We start from the raw sequence: 26494 nt of genomic DNA on the forward strand, positions 1-26494 counted from the left end.
GGAAGAGAAACAACCCTAACAGAAGGAGTTACCAAGGCGGAGGGAAGAGAAACAACCCTAACAGAAGGAGTTACCAAGGCGGAGGGAAGAGAAACAACCCTAACAGAAGGAGTTACCAACGCGGAGGGGAAGAGAAACAACCCTAACAGAAGGAGTTACCAACGCGGAGGGAAGAGAAACAACCCTAACAGAAGGAGTTACCAACGCGGAGGGGAAGAGAAACAACCCTAACAGAAGGAGTCACCAACGCGGAGGGGAAGAGAAACAACCCTAACAGAAGGAGTCACCAACGCGGAGGGAAGAGAAACAACCCTAACAGAAGGAGTTACCAAGGCGGAGGGAAGAGAAACAACCCTAACAGAAGGAGTTACCAACGCGGAGGGGAAGAGAAACAACCCTAACAGAAGGAGTTACCAAGGCGGAGGGGAAGAGAAACAACCCTAACAGAAGGAGTTACCAAGGCGGAGGGGAAGAGAAACAACCCTAACAGAAGGAGTTACCAAGGCGGAGGGAAGAGAAACAACCCTAACAGAAGGAGTTACCAAGGCGGAGGGGAAGAGAAACAACCCTAACAGAAGGAGTTACCAAGGCGGAGGGGAAGAGAAACAACCCTAACAGAAGGAGTTACCAAGGCGGAGGGGAAGAGAAACAACCCTAACAGAAGGAGTTACCAACGCGGAGGGGAAGAGAAACAACCCTAACAGAAGGAGTTACCAACGCGGAGGGAAGAGAAACAACCCTAACAGAAGGAGTCACCAACGCGGAGGGGAAGAGAAACAACCCTAACAGAAGGAGTCACCAACGCGGAGGGGAAGAGAAACAACCCTAACAGAAGGAGTTACCAAGGCGGAGGGAAGAGAAACAACCCTAACAGAAGGAGTTACCAAGGCGGAGGGAAGAGAAACAACCCTAACAGAAGGAGTTACCAAGGCGGAGGGAAGAGAAACAACCCTAACAGAAGGAGTTACCAAGGCGGAGGAAGAGAAACAACCCTAACAGAAGGAGTTACCAAGGCGGAGGGGAAGAGAAACAACCCTAACAGAAGGAGTTACCAAGGCGGAGGAAGAGAAACAACCCTAACAGAAGGAGTTACCAAGGCGGAGGAAGAGAAACAACCCTAACAGAAGGAGTTACCAAGGCGGAGGGGAAGAGAAACAACCCTAACAGAAGGAGTTACCAAGGCGGAGGGAAGAGAAACAACCCTAACAGAAGGAGTCACCAAGGCGGAGGGAAGAGAAACAACCCTAACAGAAGGAGTTACCAAGGCGGAGGGAAGAGAAACAACCCTAACAGAAGGAGTTACCAAGGCGGAGGGAAGAGAAACAACCCTAACAGAAGGAGTCACCAACGCGGAGGGAAGAGAAACAACCCTAACAGAAGGAGTTACCAAGGCGGAGGGAAGAGAAACAACCCTAACAGAAGGAGTTACCAAGGCGGAGGGGAAGAGAAACAACCCTAACAGAAGGAGTTACCAAGGCGGAGGGAAGAGAAACAACCCTAACAGAAGGAGTTACCAAGGCGGAGGGGAAGAGAAACAACCCTAACAGAAGGAGTTACCAACGCGGAGGGAAGAGAAACAACCCTAACAGAAGGAGTCACCAACGCGGAGGAGAAGAGAAACAACCCTAACAGAAGGAGTCACCAAGGCGGAGGGAAGAGAAACAACCCTAACAGAAGGAGTTACCAACGCGGAGGGGAAGAGAAACAACCCTAACAGAAGGAGTTACCAACGCGGAGGGAAGAGAAACAACCCTAACAGAAGGAGTCACCAACGCGGAGGGGAAGAGAAACAACCCTAACAGAAGGAGTTACCAAGGCGGAGGGAAGAGAAACAGAAGGAGTTACCAACGCGGAGGGGAAGAGAAACAACCCTAACAGAAGGAGTTACCAAGGCGGAGGGAAGAGAAACAGAAGGAGTTACCAAGGCGGAGGGTGAGAGAAACAGAAGGAGTTACCAACGCGGAGGGAAGAGAAACAAGATGACAGAAAGGAAACATTTTGGATTGTATGAGGTTGAGGACACGAGAACTTGATAAAACTCACACCATCAACCGTCTGTGAAATGTGGCCGAGGACACTTAGACATGTGGACAGGAGGAGGAGCCGGGATTCTAACCGCCGACCCATGGATCATTGGACGACCTGCTCTACCTCCTGAGCCAAGGTCACCCCACCTACACCCACCAGAGCAAGTAGCCACCATCTCACCTGGTTTGTCCAACACAGAGAGCGCACCTACACACACCCAGAGCAAGAAGCCACCATCTCACCTGGTTTGTCCAACACAGAGAGCGCACCTACACACACCAGAGAAAGAAGCCACCATCTCACCTGGTTTGTCCAACAAATGACAGCACCAGCATGTCGTCGGTCTCTCTGCCAGCCTCCGAGCGCAGCGGCCACAACCCTGAAGACAAGATGAAGGGAGATTACTGCCCTGCCCGATGGCCCATTACTGGTCCTAGACCACAGAATGTTTTCACTCATACTTGTCAAAAGAAAAATTTGAAATCAATTTGAAAACCTATGATTTGATTAGAGTTTAGAGATAGATAGATAGAACGAGAGATATATATATATATTTTTTTTTTATTCTCGAGTATCTGCCGATACAGATTTTTCCCGATCGGATATTAACCCATTTAGGCCCGAGTTAAAAACATTCACTTTGAAAGAATATATATTCAGAAGATTCAAAAATAGCAGACCTACAAGCTCGTAGCCCGATTTCCAATCACGTGATCGAATCGGGACGACCCTAATCCTTTTTTTCTTTTACTTTTTAAAATTCTTTGACACAGAATCAAGTGTTTTATGGGCTTTTTTTCAGGCTTAAAATAATTTGTATAAATATTTTCTGAAATCTATGGGTTTTCTATCTGTGGCACCACAAAAGGCCACCACTGTCTGCTATGCCCTAAATGGGAGGGGGAGAAAAATGGAAATGTTTCCACTAGGGGTGCACCACCACTCCACCTCCACTAGGGGTGCACCGATACCGATGTATCGGCCGACCATCGGTAGGGGCGATATTTGCCTTGTTAATGTTAACTGTTAATGTAAAACTTGACTTCCACCGATGGCAGTGGCCGATAGTCTCCTCTGCAGGCAAATCCGGTAATACACCTGTGTACTGAGATGTATAGAGGCCGCATGTCGCTCAGTGTACTGAGATGTATAGAGGCCGCATGTCGCTCAGTGTACTGAGATGTATAGAGGCTGCATGTCGCTCAGTGTACTGAGATGTATAGAGGCTGCATGTCGCTCAGTGTACTGAGATGTATAGAGGCCGCATGTCGCTCAGTGTACTGAGATGTATAGAGGCTGCATGTCGCTCAGTGCACTGAGATGTATAGAGGCTGCATGTCGCTCAGTGTACTGAGATGTATAGAGGCTGAGATGTATAGAGGCTGCATGTCGCTCAGTGTACTGAGATGTATAGAGGCTGCATGTCGCTCAGTGTACTGAGATGTATAGAGGCCGCATGTCGCTCAGTGTACTGAGATGTATAGAGGCTGCATGTCGCTCAGTGTACTGAGATGTATAGAGGCTGCATGTCGCTCAGTGTACTGAGATGTATAGAGGCTGCATGTCGCTCAGTGTACTGAGATGTATAGAGGCTGCATGTCGCTCAGTGTACTGAGATGTATAGAGGCTACATGTCGCTCAGTGTACTGAGATGTATAGAGGCTGCATGTCGCTCAGTGTACTGAGATGTATAGAGGCTGCATGTCGCTCAGTGTACTGAGATGTATAGAGGCTGCATGTCGCTCAGTGTACTGAGATGTATAGAGGCTGCATGTCGCTCAGTGTACTGAGATGTATAGAGGCTGCATGTCGCTCAGTGTACTGAGATGTATAGAGGCCGCATGTCGCTCAGTGTACTGAGATGTATAGAGGCCGCATGTCGCTCAGTGTACTGAGATGTATAGAGGCTGCATGTCGCTCAGTGTACTGAGATGTATAGAGGCCGCATGTCGCTCAGTGTACTGAGATGTATAGAGGCTGCATGTCGCTCAGTGTACTGAGATGTATAGAGGCTGCATGTCGCTCAGTGTACTGAGATGTATAGAGGCCGCATGTCGCTCAGTGTACTGAGATGTATAGAGGCCGCATGTCGCTCAGTGTACTGAGATGTATAGAGGCTGCATGTCGCTCAGTGTACTGAGATGTATAGAGGCTACATGTCGCTCAGTGTACTGAGATGTATAGAGGCTGCATGTCGCTCAGTGTACTGAGATGTATAGAGGCTGAGATGTATAGAGGCTGCATGTCGCTCAGTGTACTGAGATGTATAGAGGCTGCATGTCGCTCAGTGTACTGAGATGTATAGAGGCTACATGTCGCTCAGTGTACTGAGATGTATAGAGGCTGCATGTCGCTCAGTAGAGGCTGCATGTCGCTCAGTGCACTGAGATGTATAGAGGCTGCATGTCGCTCAGTGTACTGAGATGTATAGAGGCTGCATGTCGCTCAGTGTACTGAGATGTATAGAGGCTGCATGTCGCTCAGTGTACTGAGATGTATAGAGGCTGCATGTCGCTCAGTGTACTGAGATGTATAGAGGCTGCATGTCGCTCAGTGTACTGAGATGTATAGAGGCTGCATGTCGCTCAGTGTACTGAGATGTATAGAGGCTGCATGTCGCTCAGTGTACTGAGATGTATAGAGGCTACATGTCGCTCAGTGTACTGAGATGTATAGAGGCTGCATGTCGCTCAGTGTACTGAGATGTATAGAGGCTGAGATGTATAGAGGCTGCATGTCGCTCAGTGTACTGAGATGTATAGAGGCTGCATGTCGCTCAGTGTACTGAGATGTATAGAGGCTACATGTCGCTCAGTGTACTGAGATGTATAGAGGCTGCATGTCGCTCAGTAGAGGCTGCATGTCGCTCAGTGTACTGAGATGTATAGAGGCTGCATGTCGCTCAGTGTACTGAGATGTATAGAGGCTACATGTCGCTCAGTGTACTGAGATGTATAGAGGCTGCATGTCGCTCAGTGTACTGAGATGTATAGAGGCCGCATGTCGCTCAGTGCACTGAGATGTATAGAGGCCGCATGTCGCTCAGTGTACTGAGATGTATAGAGGCTGCATGTCGCTCAGTGTACTGAGATGTATAGAGGCTGCATGTCGCTCAGTGTACTGAGATGTATAGAGGCTGCATGTCGCTCAGTGTACTGAGATGTATAGAGGCTGCATGTCGCTCAGTGTACTGAGATGTATAGAGGCTGCATGTCGCTCAGTGTACTGAGATGTATAGAGGCTGCATGTCGCTCAGTGCACTGAGATGTATAGAGGCTGCATGTCGCTCAGTGTACTGAGATGTATAGAGGCCGCATGTCGCTCAGTGTACTGAGATGTATAGAGGCTGCATGTCGCTCAGTGTACTGAGATGTCTAGAGGCTGCATGTCGCTCAGTGTACTGAGATGTATAGAGGCTGCATGTCGCTCAGTGTACTGAGATGTATAGAGGCTGCATGTCGCTCAGTAGAGGCTGCATGTCGCTCAGTGCACTGAGATGTATAGAGGCTGCATGTCGCTCAGTGTACTGAGATGTCTAGAGGCTGCATGTCGCTCAGTGTACTGAGATGTCTAGAGGCTGCATGTCGCTCAGTGTACTGAGATGTATAGAGGCCGCATGTCGCTCAGTGTACTGAGTTGTATAGAGGCTGCATGTCGCTCAGTAGAGGCTGCATGTCGCTCAGTAGAGGCTGCATGTCGCTCAGTGTACTGAGATGTATAGAGGCTGCATGTCGCTCAGTGTACTGAGATGTATAGAGGCTGCATGTCGCTCAGTAGAGGCTGCATGTCGCTCAGTGCACTGAGATGTATAGAGGCTGCATGTCGCTCAGTGTACTGAGATGTCTAGAGGCTGCATGTCGCTCAGTGTACTGAGATGTCTAGAGGCTGCATGTCGCTCAGTGTACTGAGATGTATAGAGGCCGCATGTCGCTCAGTGTACTGAGTTGTATAGAGGCTGCATGTCGCTCAGTAGAGGCTGCATGTCGCTCAGTGCACTGAGATGTATAGAGGCCGCATGTCGCTCAGTGTACTGAGTTGTATAGAGGCTGCATGTCGCTCAGTGTACTGAGATGTCTAGAGGCTGCATGTCGCTCAGTGTACTGAGATGTATAGAGGCTGCATGTCGCTCAGTGTACTGAGATGTATAGAGGCTGCATGTCGCTCAGTGCACTGAGATGTATAGAGGCTGCATGTCGCTCAGTGTACTGAGATGTATAGAGGCTGCATGTCGCTCAGTGTACTGAGATGTATAGAGGCTGAGATGTATAGAGGCTGCATGTCGCTCAGTGTACTGAGATGTATAGAGGCTGAGATGTATAGAGGCCGCATGTCGCTCAGTGTACTGAGATGTATAGAGGCTGCATGTCGCTCAGTGTACTGAGATGTATAGAGGCTGCATGTCGCTCAGTGTACTGAGATGTATAGAGGCTGCATGTCGCTCAGTGTACTGAGATGTATAGAGGCTGCATGTCGCTCAGTGTACTGAGATGTATAGAGGCTGCATGTCGCTCAGTGTACTGAGATGTATAGAGGCTGCATGTCGCTCAGTGTACTGAGATGTATAGAGGCTACATGTCGCTCAGTGTACTGAGATGTATAGAGGCTGCATGTCGCTCAGTGCACTGAGATGTATAGAGGCTGCATGTCGCTCAGTGTACTGAGATGTATAGAGGCTGCATGTCGCTCAGTGTACTGAGATGTATAGAGGCTGCATGTCGCTCAGTGTACTGAGATGTATAGAGGCTGCATGTCGCTCAGTGTACTGAGATGTATAGAGGCTGCATGTCGCTCAGTGTACTGAGATGTATAGAGGCTGCATGTCGCTCAGTGTACTGAGATGTATAGAGGCCGCATGTCGCTCAGTGTACTGAGATGTATAGAGGCTGCATGTCGCTCAGTGTACTGAGATGTATAGAGGCCGCATGTCGCTCAGTGTACTGAGATGTATAGAGGCTGCATGTCGCTCAGTGTACTGAGATGTATAGAGGCTGCATGTCGCTCAGTGTACTGAGATGTATAGAGGCCGCATGTCGCTCAGTGTACTGAGATGTATAGAGGCTGCATGTCGCTCAGTGTACTGAGATGTATAGAGGCCGCATGTCGCTCAGTGTACTGAGATGTATAGAGGCTGCATGTCGCTCAGTGTACTGAGATGTATAGAGGCTGCATGTCGCTCAGTGTACTGAGATGTATAGAGGCTGCATGTCGCTCAGTGTACTGAGTGCAGTGGTATTCCTCCTCCCCTAGTTTCCACACAGAAACAGTTTGCTAATTGAAAATAAACACCGCGTCAATTTCTCCCATGATTCCAAATAATTCCCCAGCCAAATGTTGGTTGTATTTCCCTCTCCATCGAGCGGGGAACAGTGACAACAAAATGAAGCCATCTGGGCACACTGTATCATAATGAGGAGTGTAATTGGCAACGCTCCCTGTGTCTCAGAGAGATGCATCGTACGCACAAACAGATCCCTGTGTCTCAGAGAGATGCATCGTACGCACAAACAGATCCCTGTGTCTCAGAGAGATGCATCGTACGCACAAACAGATCCCTGTGTCTCAGAGAGATGCATCGTACGCACAAACAGATCCCTGTGTCTCAGAGAGATGCATCGTACGCACAAACAGATCCCTGTGTCTCAGAGAGATGCATCGTACGCACAAACAGATCCCTGTGTCTCAGAGAGATGCATCGTACGCACAAACAGATCCCTGTGTCTCAGAGAGATGCATCGTACGCACAAACAGATCCCTGTGTCTCAGAGAGATGCATCGTACGCACAAACAGATCCCTGTGTCTCAGAGAGATGCATCGTACGCACAAACAGATCCCTGTGTCTCAGAGAGATGCATCGTACGCACAAACAGATCCCTGTGTCTCAGAGAGATGCATCGTAACGCACAAACAGATCCCTGTGTCTCAGAGAGATGCATCGTACGCACAAACAGATCCCTGTGTCTCAGAGAGATGCATCGTACGCACAAACAGATCCCTGTGTCTCAGAGAGATGCATCGTACGCACAAACAGATCCCTGTGTCTCAGAGAGATGCATCGTACGCACAAACAGATCCCTGTGTCTCAGAGAGATGCATCGTAACGCACAAACAGATCCCTGTGTCTCAGAGAGATGCATCGTACGCACAAACAGATCCCTGTGTCTCAGAGAGATGCATCGTACGCACAAACAGATCCCTGTGTCTCAGAGAGATGCATCGTACGCACAAACAGATCCCTGTGTCTCAGAGAGATGCATCGTACGCACAAACAGATCCCTGTGTCTCAGAGAGATGCATCGTACGCACAAACAGATCCCTGTGTCTCAGAGAGATGCATCGTACGCACAAACAGATCCCTGTGTCTCAGAGAGATGCATCGTACGCACAAACAGATCCCTGTGTCTCAGAGAGATGCATCGTAACGCACAAACAAACCTTTGATCCCTGGAAGGTCGATGCTGGCGTGCTCGTGAATCCCAATGCCGTTGCGGATGATTCTGAGCGAGCCCTCCTTGAAGGCGCCCGAACACGTCACCAGCTGCAAACCGACAGAAAGAGAATTAAGTGACAAGACGAGGAGAAAATAACGCTGTCGGGTTTAGGGTTAACCCTAATCCTCGTCTTTCTCTGGTGTAAACTAACGCCCTGCTTGATACTGCAGTAGCAGATCTGCAAGCTTGAAATGCGTTTGGAAATGCCTCAGAAAGCTTGTCGACAATATGAGGTTTCCACCCGACAGACGATGACACACAACCCGCTCTGGACAGGCGTGTTGCAGTGGGTGAATAACCCATTCTGACCTGAGATCAGATTCTAAAAATGTCTTCTACATCCTGACAGTTTTCTGAAAAAGCTATGTTTCTATGTCAGTCGTTATTTGATCTTTCAAAAAATAGCAGACCTACAAGCTCATAGCGCGCCACTCGGTGGCGCGCTATGAGCTTGTAGATCTGCTATTTTTCAATAGCTAAAGCGTAACATAATGCTAAAACCAAAAGGGGTTCCCGCCCAGAATGGGATAAGCATCCATTTGTAAACGGCTCAGCGTCTCTCCCAGATGGAGCATGACAACAGAGTGCTCTCAAAGATGAATATCAGCGTCCAGTCTAGACTGAACAGAGAATAATGGTCCTTATTGGCAGCGAGAATAAAAGGCACACAAATGGCCTTTGCTGACAAACGGCCTCAAAAGAAGTGGCTGAATAATGTGAATGCACTCAGCTGAATAAGAGGTGACTGATATTTGTTAGAAATGTGTTCTGAGGGCCATAAGTTAAAATGTGCGTGTGTGTGTGTTAGGTTGCGCACAGGTGGTGAAAAACAACCATGCTATTTCCGTGCTCATACCCAGCCAGCCAGCCAGCCAGCCAGCCAGCTGTAACCCTGACACCATACAGCCTCTCGTCTGAAACCCTGACACCATACAGCCTCTCGTCTGAAACCCTGACACCATACAGCCTCTCGTCTGAAACCCTGACACCATACAGCCTCTCGTCTGAAACCCTGACACCATACAGCCTCTCGTCTGAAACCCTGAAACCCTGACACCATACAGCCTCTCGTCTGAAACCCTGACACCATACAGCCTCTCGTCTGAAACCTGACAGCATACAGCCTCTCGTCTGAAACCCTGACACCATACAGCCTCTCGTCTGAAACCCTGACACCATACAGCCTCTCGTCTGTAACCCTGACACCATACAGCCTCTCGTCTGAAACCCTGACACCATACAGCCTCTCGTCTGAAACCCTGACACCATACAGCCTCACGTCTGAAACCCTGACACCATACAGCCTCACGTCTGTAACCCTGACACCATACAGCCTCTCGTCTGAAACCCTGACACCATACAGCCTCTCGTCTGAAACCCTGACACCATACAGCCTCTCGTCTGAAACCCTGACACCATACAGCCTCTCGTCTGAAACCCTGACACCATACAGCCTCTCGTCTGAAACCCTGACACCATACAGCCTCTCGTCTGAAACCCTGACACCATACAGCCTCACGTCTGAAACCCTGACACCATACAGCCTCTCGTCTGTAACCCTGAAACCCTGACACCATACAGCCTCTCGTCTGAAACCCTGACACCATACAGCCTCACGTCTGAAACCCTGACACCATACAGCCTCTCGTCTGTAACCCTGAAACCCTGACACCATACAGCCTCTCGTCTGTAACCCTGAAACCCTGACACCATACAGCCTCTCGTCTGTAACCCTGAAAGCCTGACACCATACAGCCTCTCGTCTGAAACCCTGACACCATACAGCCTCTCGTCTGTAACCCTGACACCATACAGCCTCTCGTCTGTAACCCTGACACCATACAGCCTCTCGTCTGAAACCCTGACACCATACAGCCTCTCGTCTGAAATCCTGACACCATACAGCCTCTCGTCTGAAATCCTGACACCATACAGCCTCTCGTCTGAAACCCTGACACCATACAGCCTCTCGTCTGAAACCCTGACACCATACAGCCTCTCGTCTGAAACCCTGACACCATACAGCCTCTCGTCTGAAATCCTGACACCATACAGCCTCTCGTCTGAAACCCTGACACCATACAGCCTCTCGTCTGAAACCCTGACACCATACAGCCTCTCGTCTGAAACCCTGACACCATACAGCCTCTCGTCTGAAACCCTGACACCATACAGCCTCTCGTCTGAAACCCTGACACCATACAGCCTCACGTCTGAAACCCTGACACCCTGACACCATACAGCTCCCTCACGTCTGAACCCCATAGGTAGCCGGCTAGCAGCCTGCTAGCAGCCTGCTAGCAGCCCTGTAGCAGGCTGCTAGCAGCCTGCTAGCAGCCCTGTAGCAGGCTGCTAGCAGCCTGCTAGCAGCCCAGTAGCAGGCTGCTACCAGCCTGCTAGCAGCCCGGTAGCAGGCTGCTACCAGCCTGCTAGCAGCCCGGTAGCAGGCTGCTACCAGCCTGCTAGCAGCCCGGTAGCAGCCTGCTACCAGCCGGCTAGCAGCCCGCTACCAGCCTGCTAGCAGCCCGGTAGCAGCCTGCTACCAGACGGCTAGCAGCCTGCTACCAGCCGGCTAGCAGCCTGCTACCAGCAGGCTAGCAGCCTGCTACCAGACGGCTAGCAGCCTGCTACCAGCCGGCTAGCAGCCTGCTACCAGCCGGCTAGCAGCCTGCTACCAGCAGGCTAGCAGCCTGCTACCAGACGGCTAGCAGCCTGCTACCAGCCGGCTAGCAGCCTGCTACCAGCCGGCTAGCAGCCTGCTACCAGCCGGCTAGCAGCCTGCTACCAGCAGGCTAGCAGCCTGCTACCAGACGGCTAGCAGCCTGCTACCAGCCGGCTAGCAGCCTGCTACCAGCCGGCTAGCAGCCTGCTACCAGCAGGCTAGCAGCCTGCTACCAGACGGCTAGCAGCCTGCTACCAGCCGGCTAGCAGCCGGCTACCAGCCGGCTAGCAGCCTGCTACCAGACGGCTAGCAGCCTGCTACCAGCAGGCTAGCAGCCTGCTACCAGACGGCTAGCAGCCTGCTACCAGACGGCTAGCAGCCTGCTACCAGCCGGCTAGCAGCCGGCTACCAGCCGGCTAGCAGCCTGCTACCAGACGGCTAGCAGCCTGCTACCAGCCGGCTAGCAGCCGGCTACCAGCCGGCTAGCAGCCTGCTACCAGCCGGCTAGCAGCCTGCTACCAGCCGGCTAGCAGCCTGCTACCAGCCGGCTAGCAGCCTGCTACCAGCCGGCTAGCAGCCGGCTACCAGCCGGCTAGCAGCCTGCTACCAGACGGCTAGCAGCCTGCTACCAGCCGGCTAGCAGCCTGCTACCAGCCGGCTAGCAGCCTGCTACCAGCCGGCTAGCAGCCTGCTACCAGCAGGCTAGCAGCCTGCTACCAGCCGGCTAGCAGCCTGCTACCAGCCGGCTAGCAGCCTGCTACCAGCCGGCTAGCAGCCGGCTACCAGCCGGCTAGCAGCCTGCTACCAGACGGCTAGCAGCCTGCTACCAGCCGGCTAGCAGCCTGCTACCAGCCGGCTAGCAGCCTGCTACCAGACGGCTAGCAGCCTGCTACCAGCCGGCTAGCAGCCTGCTACCAGCCGGCTAGCAGCCTGCTACCAGACGGCTAGCAGCCTGCTACCAGCCGGCTAGCAGCCTGCTACCAGCCGGCTAGCAGGCTGCTAGCCGGCTGGTAGCAGGCTGCTACCAGACGGCTAGCAGCCTGCTACCAGCCGGCTAGCAGCCTGCTACCAGCCGGCTAGCAGCCTGCTACCAGCCGGCTAGCAGCCTGCTACCAGCCGGCTAGCAGCCTGCTACCAGCCGGCTAGCAGCCTGCTACCAGCCGGCTAGCAGCCTGCTACCAGCCGGCTAGCAGCCTGCTAGCAACCACAGCCTTCCTCACACCCTGCATTAACCCCCTTATGGCTATTGACGTAATAACGTGATGAATCAATAAATCCCTCAAGGCCACTGACGTAATTGACGTAATCGGGGGCTTAATGTAGCAAAATGTAGCTTGTTTGGCTAACGGCCGATGTAATCTACCTAAAACCGGCCGAAATCCGACTGTGTATAATACTATAGGATTGCCGTGTTAAAATGAGATATAGTGTGTATGTCACGGATTTTTCTATTGGCATTAAAATGACGAATTAAACAAATGAATAGTGCAGGCAGAAGGCACAATCCACTGTTAATTAGGCTGGCCATAAGCCAGTTCATAATAATAATATAAAGCCTAGTCCTATATCTGGTAGGCAGGTTTCTGAGCTTGTCCACAGTGAGTAGACCTCTTATAATGAGCCTTAGTGAGGAGAGACCAATTATATGAAGAGAAAGTTGAATTAAATACAATGGGTTAAAAGCTCCTTATATGAGAAACTGTGGTAATGAAGCTGACTTTTAAATAAAAGCAGAACAGATGACTAAGCAGTTTTAAAGTAAAGAGGCATATAATTCCCAAACAATAAACTGATAAGCAAAAAAACGAATCAATAAGCCAAGAGTTTGTTTTGTAACCTAATATAACGGCCGCTCTAATGACATTACGAAGATGATAATATCCTTTTTTTTTTTTTTTTTTTCTTTTTTTACATAATAGTAGTTAAACAACTAGTCGACTAGTAAACTAGGCAACTAGTACAAATGACTAGAAGTGAATGCCCTACTCCATGTCCACAACACACATGTAACAGTATTAATATGTACCTGGCCTTGGCCCTGCCTCTCCAGATCCACCACACACATGTAACAGTATTATTAAGGTAATTGAGTAATTAAGTTATTAAGGTAATTGAGTTAATATGTACCTGGCCTTGGCCCTGCCTCTCCAGATCCACCACACACATGTCCACGATGGGTCCCAGGTTGGTGAAGGTCTCCATGACGGCCACGTAGGAACCCTGGTCGTTACTGTCCACGTTGAGCTGCAAAAAAACCCCTACACTTATTACCTGCTCACCTCAGAGAAATGTGTCACTACACGATGTTCACCCCAGAATACAGACATGTGTCACTATATGATGTTCACCCCAGAATACAGACATGTGTCACTATATGATGTTCACCCAAGAATACAGAGACATGTGTCACTATACGACGTTCACCCAGAATACAGACATGTGTCACTATATGATGTTCACCCCAGAATACAGACATGTGTCACTATATGATGTTCACCCCAGAATACAGAGACATGTGTCACTATACGATGTTCACCCAGAATACAGAGACATGTGTCACTATACGATGTTCACCCAGAATACAGAGACATGTGTCACTATATGATGTTCACCCCAGAATACAGACATGTGTCACTATACGATGTTCACCCAGAATACAGAGACATGTGTCACTATACGATGTTCACCCAGAATACAGAGACATGTGTCACTATATGATGTTCACCCCAGAATACAGACATGTGTCACTATATGATGTTCACCCAGAATACAGAGACATGTGTCACTATATGATGTTCACCCCAGAATACAGACATGTGTCACTATATGATGTTCACCCCAGAATACAGAGACATGTGTCACTATATGATGTTCACCCAGAATACAGAGACATGTGTCACTATACGATGTTCACCCCAGAATACAGAGACATGTGTCACTATATGATGTTCACCCAGAATACAGACATGTGTCACTATACGATGTTCACCCCAGAATACAGAGACATGTGTCACTATACGATGTTCACCCAGAATACAGACATGTGTCACTATATGATGTTCACCCAGAATACAGAGACATGTGTCACTATATGATGTTCACCCAGAATACAGACATGTGTCACTATATGATGTTCACCCAGAATACAGACATGTGTCACTATATGATGTTCACCCAGAATACAGAGACATGTGTCACTATATGATGTTCACCCCAGAATACAGACATGTGTCACTATACGATGTTCACCCCAGAATACAGAGACATGTGTCACTATATGATGTTCACCCAGAATACAGACATGTGTCACTATACGATGTTCACCCCAGAATACAGAGACATGTGTCACTATATGATGTTCACCCAGAATACAGAGACATGTGTCACTATACGATGTTCACCCCAGAATACAGAGACATGTGTCACTATATGATGTTCACCCAGAATACAGACATGTGTCACTATATGATGTTCACCCAGAATACAGAGACATGTGTCACTATACGATGTTCACCCCAGAATACAGACATGTGTCACTATATGATGTTCACCCCAGAATACAGAGACATGTGTCACTATACGATGTTCACCCCAGAATACAGACATGTGTCACTATATGATGTTCACCCCAGAATACAGAGACATGTGTCACTATACGATGTTCACCCCAGAATACAGACATGTGTCACTATATGATGTTCACCCAGAATACAGAGACATGTGTCACTATATGATGTTCACCCCAGAACATCATATAGTGATATATAGTGATCATATAGTCTTTCACCCCTGAAAGATGAGCAAAAACGCTAGTTGTGAAGCAGGTAATTAATTACTGAATACCTGGCTGTTAATGTGTTAACATACTCTACCATAAAGATTGGTCAATAATTAATTCACAAAAAAGTGACCGAGTTGCACATTAACCCATTTTGGGCGGGAACCCATGTTGGTGTTTTAAGCATGTTATACTTTAGCTATTGAAAAATAGCAGATCTACAAGCTCGTAGCGCGCCACCGAGTGGCGCGCTACGAGCTTTTAGGTCTGCTATTTTTTTAAAGTTGTGAAAATGTGGCGCAAATCTTTGAATATATATTCTTTCAGAGCGTACATTTTTAACTAAAATATTGGCTTCTGGGGGGGGGGGGGGGGGGGGGGGGGGGTCACTGACATGTCCTTGACATGAAAAAAGGTTTTGATTTGATTTGATTTATTTGATATATTCAAGATACAGTTCAAAAAGAGCAGTACAGAATTTTCAGGATTGCACAAAAAGTCAAAGACTTGAGCACCGCTGACATAGAAACATGGGTTTTTCAGAAAAATTTTAGGATTTTTAAGACTTTTTTTTAAATCGACCTCAGTCCAAAATGGGTTAAGTAGTTAAAAGAGACATTGAAGTGTACATAATAATAATGTAAAGACAGCCCATTGTTAGAACGGTCCCTGTCAGGGTTGATTTAGCAACAATTACAATCTCGCTGAATATTGAATTATCTATTTGATTACACAGCCACTTTATGAATGATGTCAACAATTATAACTGCCTTCTGGCATATCATCTATTTTATTAAACAGCTGCTTTATGATTGATCGACACCAGAAATATGTTTTAGAATCAACTTACAAGCTTCTGTTCAAAGCAAATGGTCTGAGACTGTGTGGTTAGAAGAGCCACTATGAACAAACACAGGCTGTGTGGTTAGAAGAGCCACTATGAACAAACACCGACTGTGTGGTTAGAAGAGCCACTATGAACAAACACCGACTGTGTGGTTAGAAGAGCCACTATGAACAAACACAGACTGTGTGGTTAGAAGAGCCACTATGAACAAACACAGGCTGTGTGGTTAGAAGAGCCACTATGAACAAACACCGACTGTGTGGTTAGAAGAGCCACTATGAACAAACACAGACTGTGTGGTTAGAAGAGCCACTATGAACAAACACAGACTGTGTGGTTAGAAGAGCCACTATGAACAAACAGACTGTGTGGTTAGAAGAGCCACTATGAACAAACACAGACTGTGTGGTTAGAAGAGCCACTATAACCAAACACAGACTGTGTGGTTAGAAGAGCCACTATGAACAAACACAGACTGTGTGGTTAGAAGAGCCACTATAACCAAACACAGACTGTGTGGTTAGAAGAGCCACTATAACCAAACACAGACTGTGTGGTTAGAAGAGCCACTATAACCAAACACAGACTGTGTGGTTAGAAGAGCCACTATAACCAAACACAGACTGTGTGGTTAGAAGAGCCACTATGAACAAACAGACTGTGTGGTAAGAGCCACTATGAACAAACACAGACTGTGTGGTTAGAAGAGCCACTATGAACAAACACAGGCTGTGTGGTTAGAAGAGCCACTATGAACAAACACCGACTGTGTGGTTAGAAGAGCCACTATGAACAAACACAGGCTGTGTGGTTAGAAGAGCCACTATGAACAAACACAGGCTGTGTGGTTAGAAGAGCCACTATGAACAAACACCGACTGTGTGGTTAGAAGAGCCACTATGAACAAACACAGACTGTGTGGTTAGAAGAGCCACTATGAACAAACACAGACTGTGTGGTTAGAAGAGCCACTATGAACAAACAGACTGTGTGGTAAGAGCCACTATGAACAAACACAGACTGTGTGGTTAGAAGAGCCACTATAACCAAACACAGACTGTGTGGTTAGAAGAGCCACTATAACCAAACACAGACTGTGTGGTTAGAAGAGCCACTATGAACAAACACAGACTGTGTGGTTAGAAGAGCCACTATGAACAAACACAGACTGTGTGGTTAGAAGAGCCACTATGAACAAACACAGACTGTGTGGTTAGAAGAGCCACTATAACCAAACACAGACTGTGTGGTTAGAAGAGCCACTATGAACAAACACAGACTGTGTGGTTAGAAGAGCCACTATGAACAAACACAGACTGTGTGGTTAGAAGAGCCACTATAACCAAACACAGACTGTGTGGTTAGAAGAGCCACTATAACCAAACACAGACTGTGTGGTTAGAAGAGCCACTATGAACAAACACAGGCTGTGTGGTTAGAAGAGCCACTATAACCAAACACAGGCTGTGTGGTTAGAAGAGCCACTATGAACAAACACAGACTGTGTGGTTAGAAGAGCCACTATGAACAAACACAGACTGTGTGGTTAGAAGAGCCACTATGAACAAACACAGACTGTGTGGTTAGAAGAGCCACTATAACCAAACACAGGCTGTGTGGTTAGAAGAGCCACTATGAACAAACACAGACTGTGTGGTTAGAAGAGCCACTATAACCAAACACAGACTGTGTGGTTAGAAGAGCCACTATAACCAAACACAGACTGTGTGGTTAGAAGAGCCACTATAACCAAACACAGGCTGTGTGGTTAGAAGAGCCACTATAACCAAACACAGACTGTGTGGTTAGAAGAGCCACTATAACCAAACACAGACTGTGTGGTTAGAAGAGCCACTATAACCAAACACAGACTGTGTGGTTAGAAGAGCCACTATAACCAAACACAGACTGTGTGGTTAGAAGAGCCACTATGAACAAACACAGACTGTGTGGTTAGAAGAGCCACTATGAACAAACACAGACTGTGTGGTTAGAAGAGCCATTATAACCAAACACAGACTGTGTGGTTAGAAGAGCCACTATGAACAAACACAGGCTGTGTGGTTAGAAGAGCCACTATGAACAAACACAGACTGTGTGGTTAGAAGAGCCACTATAACCAAACACAGACTGTGTGGTTAGAAGAGCCACTATAACCAAACACAGACTGTGTGGTTAGAAGAGCCACTATGAACAAACACAGACTGTGTGGTTAGAAGAGCCACTATGAACAAACACAGACTGTGTGGTTAGAAGAGCCACTATGAACAAACACAGACTGTGTGGTTAGAAGAGCCACTATAACCAAAGACAGACTGTGTGGTTAGAAGAGCCACTATAACCAAACACAGACTGTGTGGTTAGAAGAGCCACTATGAACAAACACAGACTGTGTGGTTAGAAGAGCCACTATGAACAAACACAGACTGTGTGGTTAGAAGAGCCACTATAACCAAACACAGACTGTGTGGTTAGAAGAGCCACTATAACCAAACACAGACTGTGTGGTTAGAAGAGCCACTATAACCAAACACAGACTGTGTGGTTAGAAGAGCCACTATAACCAAACACAGACTGTGTGGTTAGAAGAGCCACTATAACCAAACACAGACTGTGTGGTTAGAAGAGCCACTATAACCAAACACAGACTGTGTGGTTAGAAGAGCCACTATAACCAAACACAGACTGTGTGGTTAGAAGAGCCACTATAACCAAACACAGACTGTGTGGTTAGAAGAGCCACTATAACCAAACACAGACTGTGTGGTTAGAAGAGCCACTATGAACAAACACAGACTGTGTGGTTAGAAGAGCCACTATGAACAAACACAGACTGTGTGGTTAGAAGAGCCACTATAACCAAACACAGACTGTGTGGTTAGAAGAGCCACTATAACCAAACACAGACTGTGTGGTTAGAAGAGCCACTATGAACAAACACAGACTGTGTGGTTAGAAGAGCCACTATGAACAAACACAGACTGTGTGGTTAGAAGAGCCACTATAACCAAACACAGACTGTGTGGTTAGAAGAGCCACTATGAACAAACACAGACTGTGTGGTTAGAAGAGCCACTATAACCAAACACAGACTGTGTGGTTAGAAGAGCCACTATGAACAAACACAGACTGTGTGGTTAGAAGAGCCACTATAACCAAACACAGACTGTGTGGTTAGAAGAGCCACTATGAACAAACACAGACTGTGTGGTTAGAAGAGCCACTATAACCAAACACAGACTGTGTGGTTAGAAGAGCCACTATGAACAAACACAGACTGTGTGGTTAGAAGAGCCACTATAACCAAACACAGACTGTGTGGTTAGAAGAGCCACTATAACCAAACACAGACTGTGTGGTTAGAAGAGCCACTATGAACAAACACAGACTGTGTGGTTAGAAGAGCCACTATAACCAAACACAGACTGTGTGGTTAGAAGAGCCACTATAACCAAACACAGACTGTGTGGCTAGAAGAGCCACTATAACCAAACAAGGCAGAACAGCAACGTGTTGTTCTGAAATAACACACAACACAATGCATTAACCCATTTTGGACTGAGGTCGATTAAAAAAAGGCTTCTAAATCCTACATTTTTTCTGAAAAACCCATGTTTCTATGTCAGTGGTGCTCAACCTTTTTCATGTCAAGGACCCCCAGAATTATCTCTATTGGGCCACGGACCCCCATCTCAAAATATGTTGTTCCAGGATTAGGGCCCTAACCCAGGATCTTTTTTCATAATTAGACGGGATGATTTAGATCGCGAGTTATGAACGTTTTAAGATTTCCGTTTTCGTCCGCTAAACAGGCAGGGAACATTTTCGATGACGTGTCACTGTTGTGCAACACCGAGGATTGGGCAACAAGCGCTCCTAGGCTGTGGAGCCATGCGACCGGTTTTGATATCATTAATCTCCGTCCCATTTATCAATCTCCATCCTGGGCAACTGACCATGAACTTGAACTTGACGGTGATCTCTGTCTGGGGCCCTTAAACTGTTAAAAATGTTCGCTCTGAAATATATATTGATCTACAAGCTCATAGCGCGCCACCGAGTGGCGCGCTATGAGCTTGTAGATCTGCTATTTTTCAATAGCTAAAGTATAACATAATGCTTAAAGCACCAAATGGGGTTCCCGCCCAGAATGGGCTAAAGCAGCGTTTAACACGCTGTGACAAATGTTTCTCTTGGGGATGAATCAATGCAACGTTTGTTTATGGCTTAATTTCTTGTTTTCAGTGAAGAGCTAAAGCTTAAAGGAATGAATAATTAATGGACTGCTGGTGGCTAACATAACATCTGATGCAGTGTGTGTGTGTAATAAGATATGTATACAGTATACTGAAGGCAAGGCCTTGACTTTCACTTTTTAATAATGAAGAGCCACACTATACCAGACAGTCGGCCTCATGGTGGCGCTATAACAGCTTGAACAATCGTAAAATCTAAATGTCACTTTCTCAGGATTAGTTGGGTCATGACACATCTCCCCATATAGGCCACGACCATTTGCGTCAGGATAGATTTTTTTTTCCCAGTCTGGCAGTGTGCCGCGGGTTCGACTCCCGATCCCAACGGCCTTTACTGCATGTCATCCCCTCAATCTCTCTCCCCATTTCCTGTCAGCCTACTGTCTGTCCCTCCATAAAAATCACACACGTGTGAACTGAGTGGTGCAACTCCTCTCTCTCTCCCTCCCTCTCACACCATCTCTCTCTGTTTCTGGCACAACAGCGCCACGTTTGCCCCTACTGGTACTCTAAACATAGTCCCATAGGGACATTGCTGTTCCTTGGAGTGGTTGCACACCACTCAAAAATATAAAATAAAGGCGAAAGCCACAAAAAAAAATTGTTAAAATGAACATTTATGTTTACAGATATTTATGGGGGGGCAATATCTCACAACGGGTAAGGACTAGTAAATATAAATACACATTTCCAAATTCTCCTATATTATATATTGTGCTGTTCCCAGTAATCCACGTGCAAAATTCTATTAGAAACAAAGTGTGAATTATTGGCTGATTTATCTGCTCAGGTCTTGGGTGTAAGTGCGTTGTTTACCTTGACCAACTGGGAGTCTCCCAGTCTGGAACCCACAAACACCACGCCGTTGTCCAGGTAGGTCAGACACTCTGCGATGGACGTCTGTCAGACGAGAGAGACACATTAGTGCTGCTGGGGCCACATGGACAGAAGTAGAGACACATTAGTGCTGCTGGGGCCACATGGACAGAAGTAGAGATACATTAGTGCTGCTGGGGCCACATGGACAGAAGTAGAGACACATTAGTGCTGCTGGGGCCACATGGACAGAAGTAGAGACACATTAGTGCTGCTGGGGCCACATGTCAGACGAGAGAGACACATTAGTGATGGGGCCACATGGACAGAAGTAGAGACACATTAGTGCTGCTGGGGCCACATGGACAGAAGTAGAGACACATTAGTGCTGCTGGGGCCACATGTCAGACGAGAGAGACACATTAGTGATGGGGCCACATGGACAGAAGTAGAGACACATTAGTGCTGCTGGGGTCACATGGACAGATGTAGAGACACATTAGTGATGGGGCCACATGGACAGAAGTAGAGACACATTAGTGCTGCTGGGGCCACATGTCAGACGAGAGAGACACATTAGTGCTGCTGGGGCCACACAGACAGAAGTAGAGTTCCCATACCAATCGGAAAAGCTGCCGCGATACTGCCCAAAATGCTGATATCAGTGAGTATGCCAGTCTATGCCCATTCGATAGCACGCATTATTCATTTTATAAACAGTGGCAGATCTACAAGCATCTTCTACTTTGAACATTTTTTGTCCCAAATAATGGTGCCAGGTTGAAAAGTGGTTAAGGGTGTCAGTGGATTTTATAAATATTTAGCTGTTAGCTTGTGACTAAATAATAACTAGACTAGATTGAAAGTGTTCAGTTCAGTCTGGCCTGTATCTGTGTGTTGTTAACTGGCCTGTATCTGTGTGTTGTTAACTGGCCTGTATCTGTGTGTTGTTAACAGGCCTGTATCTGTGTGTTGTTAACTGGCCTGTATCTGTGTGTTGTTAACTGGCCTGTATCTGTGTGTTGTTAACTGGCCTGTATCTGTGTGTTGTTAACTGGCCTGTATCTGTGTGTTGTTAACTGGCCTGTATCTGTGTGTTGTTAACTGGCCTGTATCTGTGTGTTGTTAACTGGCCTGTATCTGTGTGTTGTTAACTGGCCTGTATCTGTGTGTTGTTAACTGGCCTGTATCTGTGTGTTGTTAACTGGCCTGTATCTGTGTGTTGTTAACTGGCCTGTATCTAACTGGCCTGTATCTGTGTGTTGTTAACTGGCCTGTATCTGTGTGTTGTTAACTGGCCTGTATCTGTGTGTTGTTAACTGGCCTGTATCTGTGTGTTGTTAACTGGCCTGTATCTAACTGGCCTGTATCTGTGTGTTGTTAACTGGCCTGTATCTGTGTGTTGTTAACTGGCCTGTATCTGTGTGTTGTTAACTGGCCTGTATCTAACTGGCCTGTATCTGTGTGTTGTTAACTGGCCTGTATCTGTGTGTTGTTAACTGGCCTGTATCTAACTGGCCTGTATCTGTGTGTTGTTAACTGGCCTGTATCTAACTGGCCTGTATCTGTGTGTTGTTAACTGGCCTGTATCTGTGTGTTAACTGGCCTGTATCTGTGTGTTGTTAACTGGCCTGTATCTGTGTGTTGTTAACTGGCCTGTATCTGTGTGTTGTTAACTGGCCTGTATCTAACTGGCCTGTATCTGTGTGTTGTTAACTGGCCTGTATCTGTGTGTTGTTAACAGGCCTGTATCTGTGTGTTGTTAACTGGCCTGTATCTGTGTGTTGTTAACTGGCCTGTATCTGTGTGTTGTTAACTGGCCTGTATCTGTGTGTTGTTAACAGGCCTGTATCTGTGTGTTGTTAACTGGCCTGTATCTGGGTGTTGTTAACAGGCCTGTATCTGTGTGTTGTTAACTGGCCTGTATCTGGGTGTTGTTAACTGGCCTGTATCTGTGTGTTGTTAACTGGCCTGTATCTGTGTGTTAACTGGCCTGTATCTGTGTGTTAACTGGCCTGTATCTGTGTGTTGTTAACAGGCCTGTATCTGTGTGTTGTTAACTGGCCTGTATCTGTGTGTTGTTAACTGGCCTGTATCTGTGTGTTGTTAACTGGCCTGTATCTGTGTGTTGTTAACTGGCCTGTATCTGTGTGTTGTTAACTGGCCTGTATCTAACTGGCCTGTATCTGTGTGTTGTTAACTGGCCTGTATCTGTGTGTTAACTGGCCTGTATCTGTGTGTTGTTAACTGGCCTGTATCTGTGTGTTGTTAACTGGCCTGTATCTGTGTGTTGTTAACTGGCCTGTATCTAACTGGCCTGTATCTGTGTGTTGTTAACTGGCCTGTATCTGTGTGTTGTTAACAGGCCTGTATCTGTGTGTTGTTAACTGGCCTGTATCTGTGTGTTAACTGGCCTGTATCTGTGTGTTGTTAACAGGCCTGTATCTGTGTGTTGTTAACTGGCCTGTATCTGTGTGTTGTTAACTGGCCTGTATCTGTGTGTTGTTAACTGGCCTGTATCTGTGTGTTGTTAACTGGCCTGTATCTGTGTGTTGTTAACAGGCCTGTATCTGTGTGTTGTTAACTGGCCTGTATCTGTGTGTTGTTAACTGGCCTGTATCTGTGTGTTGTTAACTGGCCTGTATCTGTGTGTTGTTAACTGGCCTGTATCTAACTGGCCTGTATCTGTGTGTTGTTAACTGGCCTGTATCTGTGTGTTGTTAACTGGCCTGTATCTGTGTGTTGTTAACTGGCCTGTATCTAACTGGCCTGTATCTGTGTGTTGTTAACTGGCCTGTATCTGTGTGTTGTTAACTGGCCTGTATCTAACTGGCCTGTATCTGTGTGTTGTTAACTGGCCTGTATCTAACTGGCCTGTATCTGTGTGTTGTTAACTGGCCTGTATCTGTGTGTTGTTAACTGGCCTGTATCTAACTGGCCTGTATCTGTGTGTTGTTAACTGGCCTGTATCTGTGTGTTAACTGGCCTGTATCTGTGTGTTGTTAACTGGCCTGTATCTGTGTGTTGTTAACTGGCCTGTATCTGTGTGTTGTTAACTGGCCTGTATCTAACTGGCCTGTATCTGTGTGTTGTTAACTGGCCTGTATCTGTGTGTTGTTAACAGGCCTGTATCTGTGTGTTGTTAACTGGCCTGTATCTGTGTGTTGTTAACTGGCCTGTATCTGTGTGTTGTTAACTGGCCTGTATCTGTGTGTTGTTAACAGGCCTGTATCTGTGTGTTGTTAACTGGCCTGTATCTGTGTGTTGTTAACAGGCCTGTATCTGTGTGTTGTTAACTGGCCTGTATCTGGGTGTTGTTAACTGGCCTGTATCTGTGTGTTGTTAACTGGCCTGTATCTGTGTGTTAACTGGCCTGTATCTGTGTGTTAACTGGCCTGTATCTGTGTGTTGTTAACAGGCCTGTATCTGTGTGTTGTTAACTGGCCTGTATCTGTGTGTTGTTAACTGGCCTGTATCTGTGTGTTGTTAACTGGCCTGTATCTGTGTGTTGTTAACTGGCCTGTATCTGTGTGTTGTTAACTGGCCTGTATCTAACTGGCCTGTATCTGTGTGTTGTTAACTGGCCTGTATCTGTGTGTTAACTGGCCTGTATCTGTGTGTTGTTAACTGGCCTGTATCTGTGTGTTGTTAACTGGCCTGTATCTGTGTGTTGTTAACTGGCCTGTATCTAACTGGCCTGTATCTGTGTGTTGTTAACAGGCCTGTATCTGTGTGTTGTTAACTGGCCTGTATCTGTGTGTTGTTAACTGGCCTGTATCTGTGTGTTGTTAACTGGCCTGTATCTAACTGGCCTGTATCTGTGTGTTGTTAACAGGCCTGTATCTGTGTGTTGTTAACTGGCCTGTATCTGTGTGTTGTTAACAGGCCTGTATCTGTGTGTTGTTAACTGGCCTGTATCTGTGTGTTAACTGGCCTGTATCTGTGTGTTGTTAACAGGCCTGTATCTGTGTGTTGTTAACTGGCCTGTATCTGTGTGTTGTTAACTGGCCTGTATCTGTGTGTTGTTAACTGGCCTGTATCTGGGTGTTGTTAACTGGCCTGTATCTGTGTGTTGTTAACTGGCCTGTATCTGTGTGTTGTTAACAGGCCTGTATCTGTGTGTTGTTAACTGGCCTGTATCTGTGTGTTGTTAACTGGCCTGTATCTGTGTGTTGTTAACTGGCCTGTATCTGTGTGTTGTTAACTGGCCTGTATCTGTGTGTTGTTAACTGGCCTGTATCTAACTGGCCTGTATCTGTGTGTTGTTAACTGGCCTGTATCTGTGTGTTGTTAACTGGCCTGTATCTGTGTGTTGTTAACTGGCCTGTATCTGTGTGTTGTTAACTGGCCTGTATCTGTGTGTTGTTAACTGGCCTGTATCTGTGTGTTGTTAACTGGCCTGTATCTGTGTGTTGTTAACTGGCCTGTATCTAACTGGCCTGTATCTGTGTGTTGTTAACTGGCCTGTATCTGTGTGTTAACAGGCCTGTATCTGGGTGTTGTTAACAGGCCTGTATCTGTGTGTTGTTAACAGGCCTGTATGTGTGTGTTGTTAACTGGCCTGTATGTGTGTGTTGTTAACTGGCCTGTATCTGTGTGTTGTTAACAGGCCTGTATCTGTGTGTTAACAGGCCTGTATCTGGGTGTTGTTAACAGGCCTGTATCTGTGTGTTGTTAACAGGCCTGTATCTGTGTGTTAACAGGCCTGTATCTGTGTGTTAACTGGCCTGTATGTGTGTGTTGTTAACTGGCCTGTATCTGTGTGTTGTTAACTGGCCTGTATCTGTGTGTTGTTAACTGGCCTGTATCTGTGTGTTGTTAACTGGCCTGTATCTGGGTGTTGTTAACTGGCCTGTATCTGGGTGTTGTTAACTGGCCTGTATCTGTGTGTTGTTAACAGGCCTGTATCTGGGTGTTGTTAACTGGCCTGTATCTGTGTGTTGTTAACAGGCCTGTATCTGTGTGTTGTTAACTGGCCTGTATCTGTGTGTTGTTAACTGGCCTGTATCTGTGTGTTGTTAACTGGCCTGTATCTGTGTGTTGTTAACTGGCCTGTATCTGTGTGTTAACTGGCCTGTATCTGTGTGTTAACTGGCCTGTATCTGTGTGTTGTTAACTGGCCTGTATCTGTGTGTTGTTAACTGGCCTGTATCTGTGTGTTGTTAACTGGCCTGTATCTGTGTGTTGTTAACTGGCCTGTATCTGTGTGTTGTTAACTGGCCTGTATCTGTGTGTTAACTGGCCTGTATCTGTGTGTTGTTAACTGGCCTGTATCTGGGTGTTGTTAACTGGCCTGTATCTGTGTGTTGTTAACTGGCCTGTATCTGTGTGTTGTTAACTGGCCTGTATCTGGGTGTTGTTAACTGGCCTGTATCTGTGTGTTGTTAACTGGCCTGTGTCTGTGTGTTGTTAACTGGCATCTCATCATTTACACCTAAAACATTCTGCTTCCTCTGATGTCTCCTCGCGTCCTCCACACTCCTTCAGAGGAGCAGGGGAATCGTCTCCGCTCTGCGGGGCTGTTTACAAGGTCTCACCTCTTCCATTATACGTCGATTTAGAAGCAGTGCAATAAGAATACAACACGACGACGTCTGGAACTGAGTCCGTGTTGTAAG

General features: G+C 47.1%; 1 protein-coding gene across 1 annotated transcript in view; it reads right to left on the bottom strand.

Annotated features, from left to right (window-relative positions):
• Positions 1-26494, bottom strand: part of ddb1 (damage-specific DNA binding protein 1) — a 118984-nt gene that overhangs the window by 63321 nt on the left and 29169 nt on the right. Inside the window, exons 8-11 of the mRNA XM_079496739.1 lie at positions 20877-20960; positions 13307-13423; positions 8462-8564; positions 2332-2407 (exon numbers count right to left, since the gene is read on the bottom strand). Of these exons, the coding sequence (XP_079352865.1) occupies positions 2332-2407; positions 8462-8564; positions 13307-13423; positions 20877-20960 (380 nt within the window). The remainder of the gene's footprint in view (positions 1-2331; positions 2408-8461; positions 8565-13306; positions 13424-20876; positions 20961-26494) is intronic.

This window comes from Electrona antarctica (genome assembly GCF_951216825.1).
Source record: "Electrona antarctica genome assembly, chromosome: 3".
NCBI lineage: Eukaryota > Metazoa > Chordata > Actinopteri > Myctophiformes > Myctophidae > Electrona > Electrona antarctica.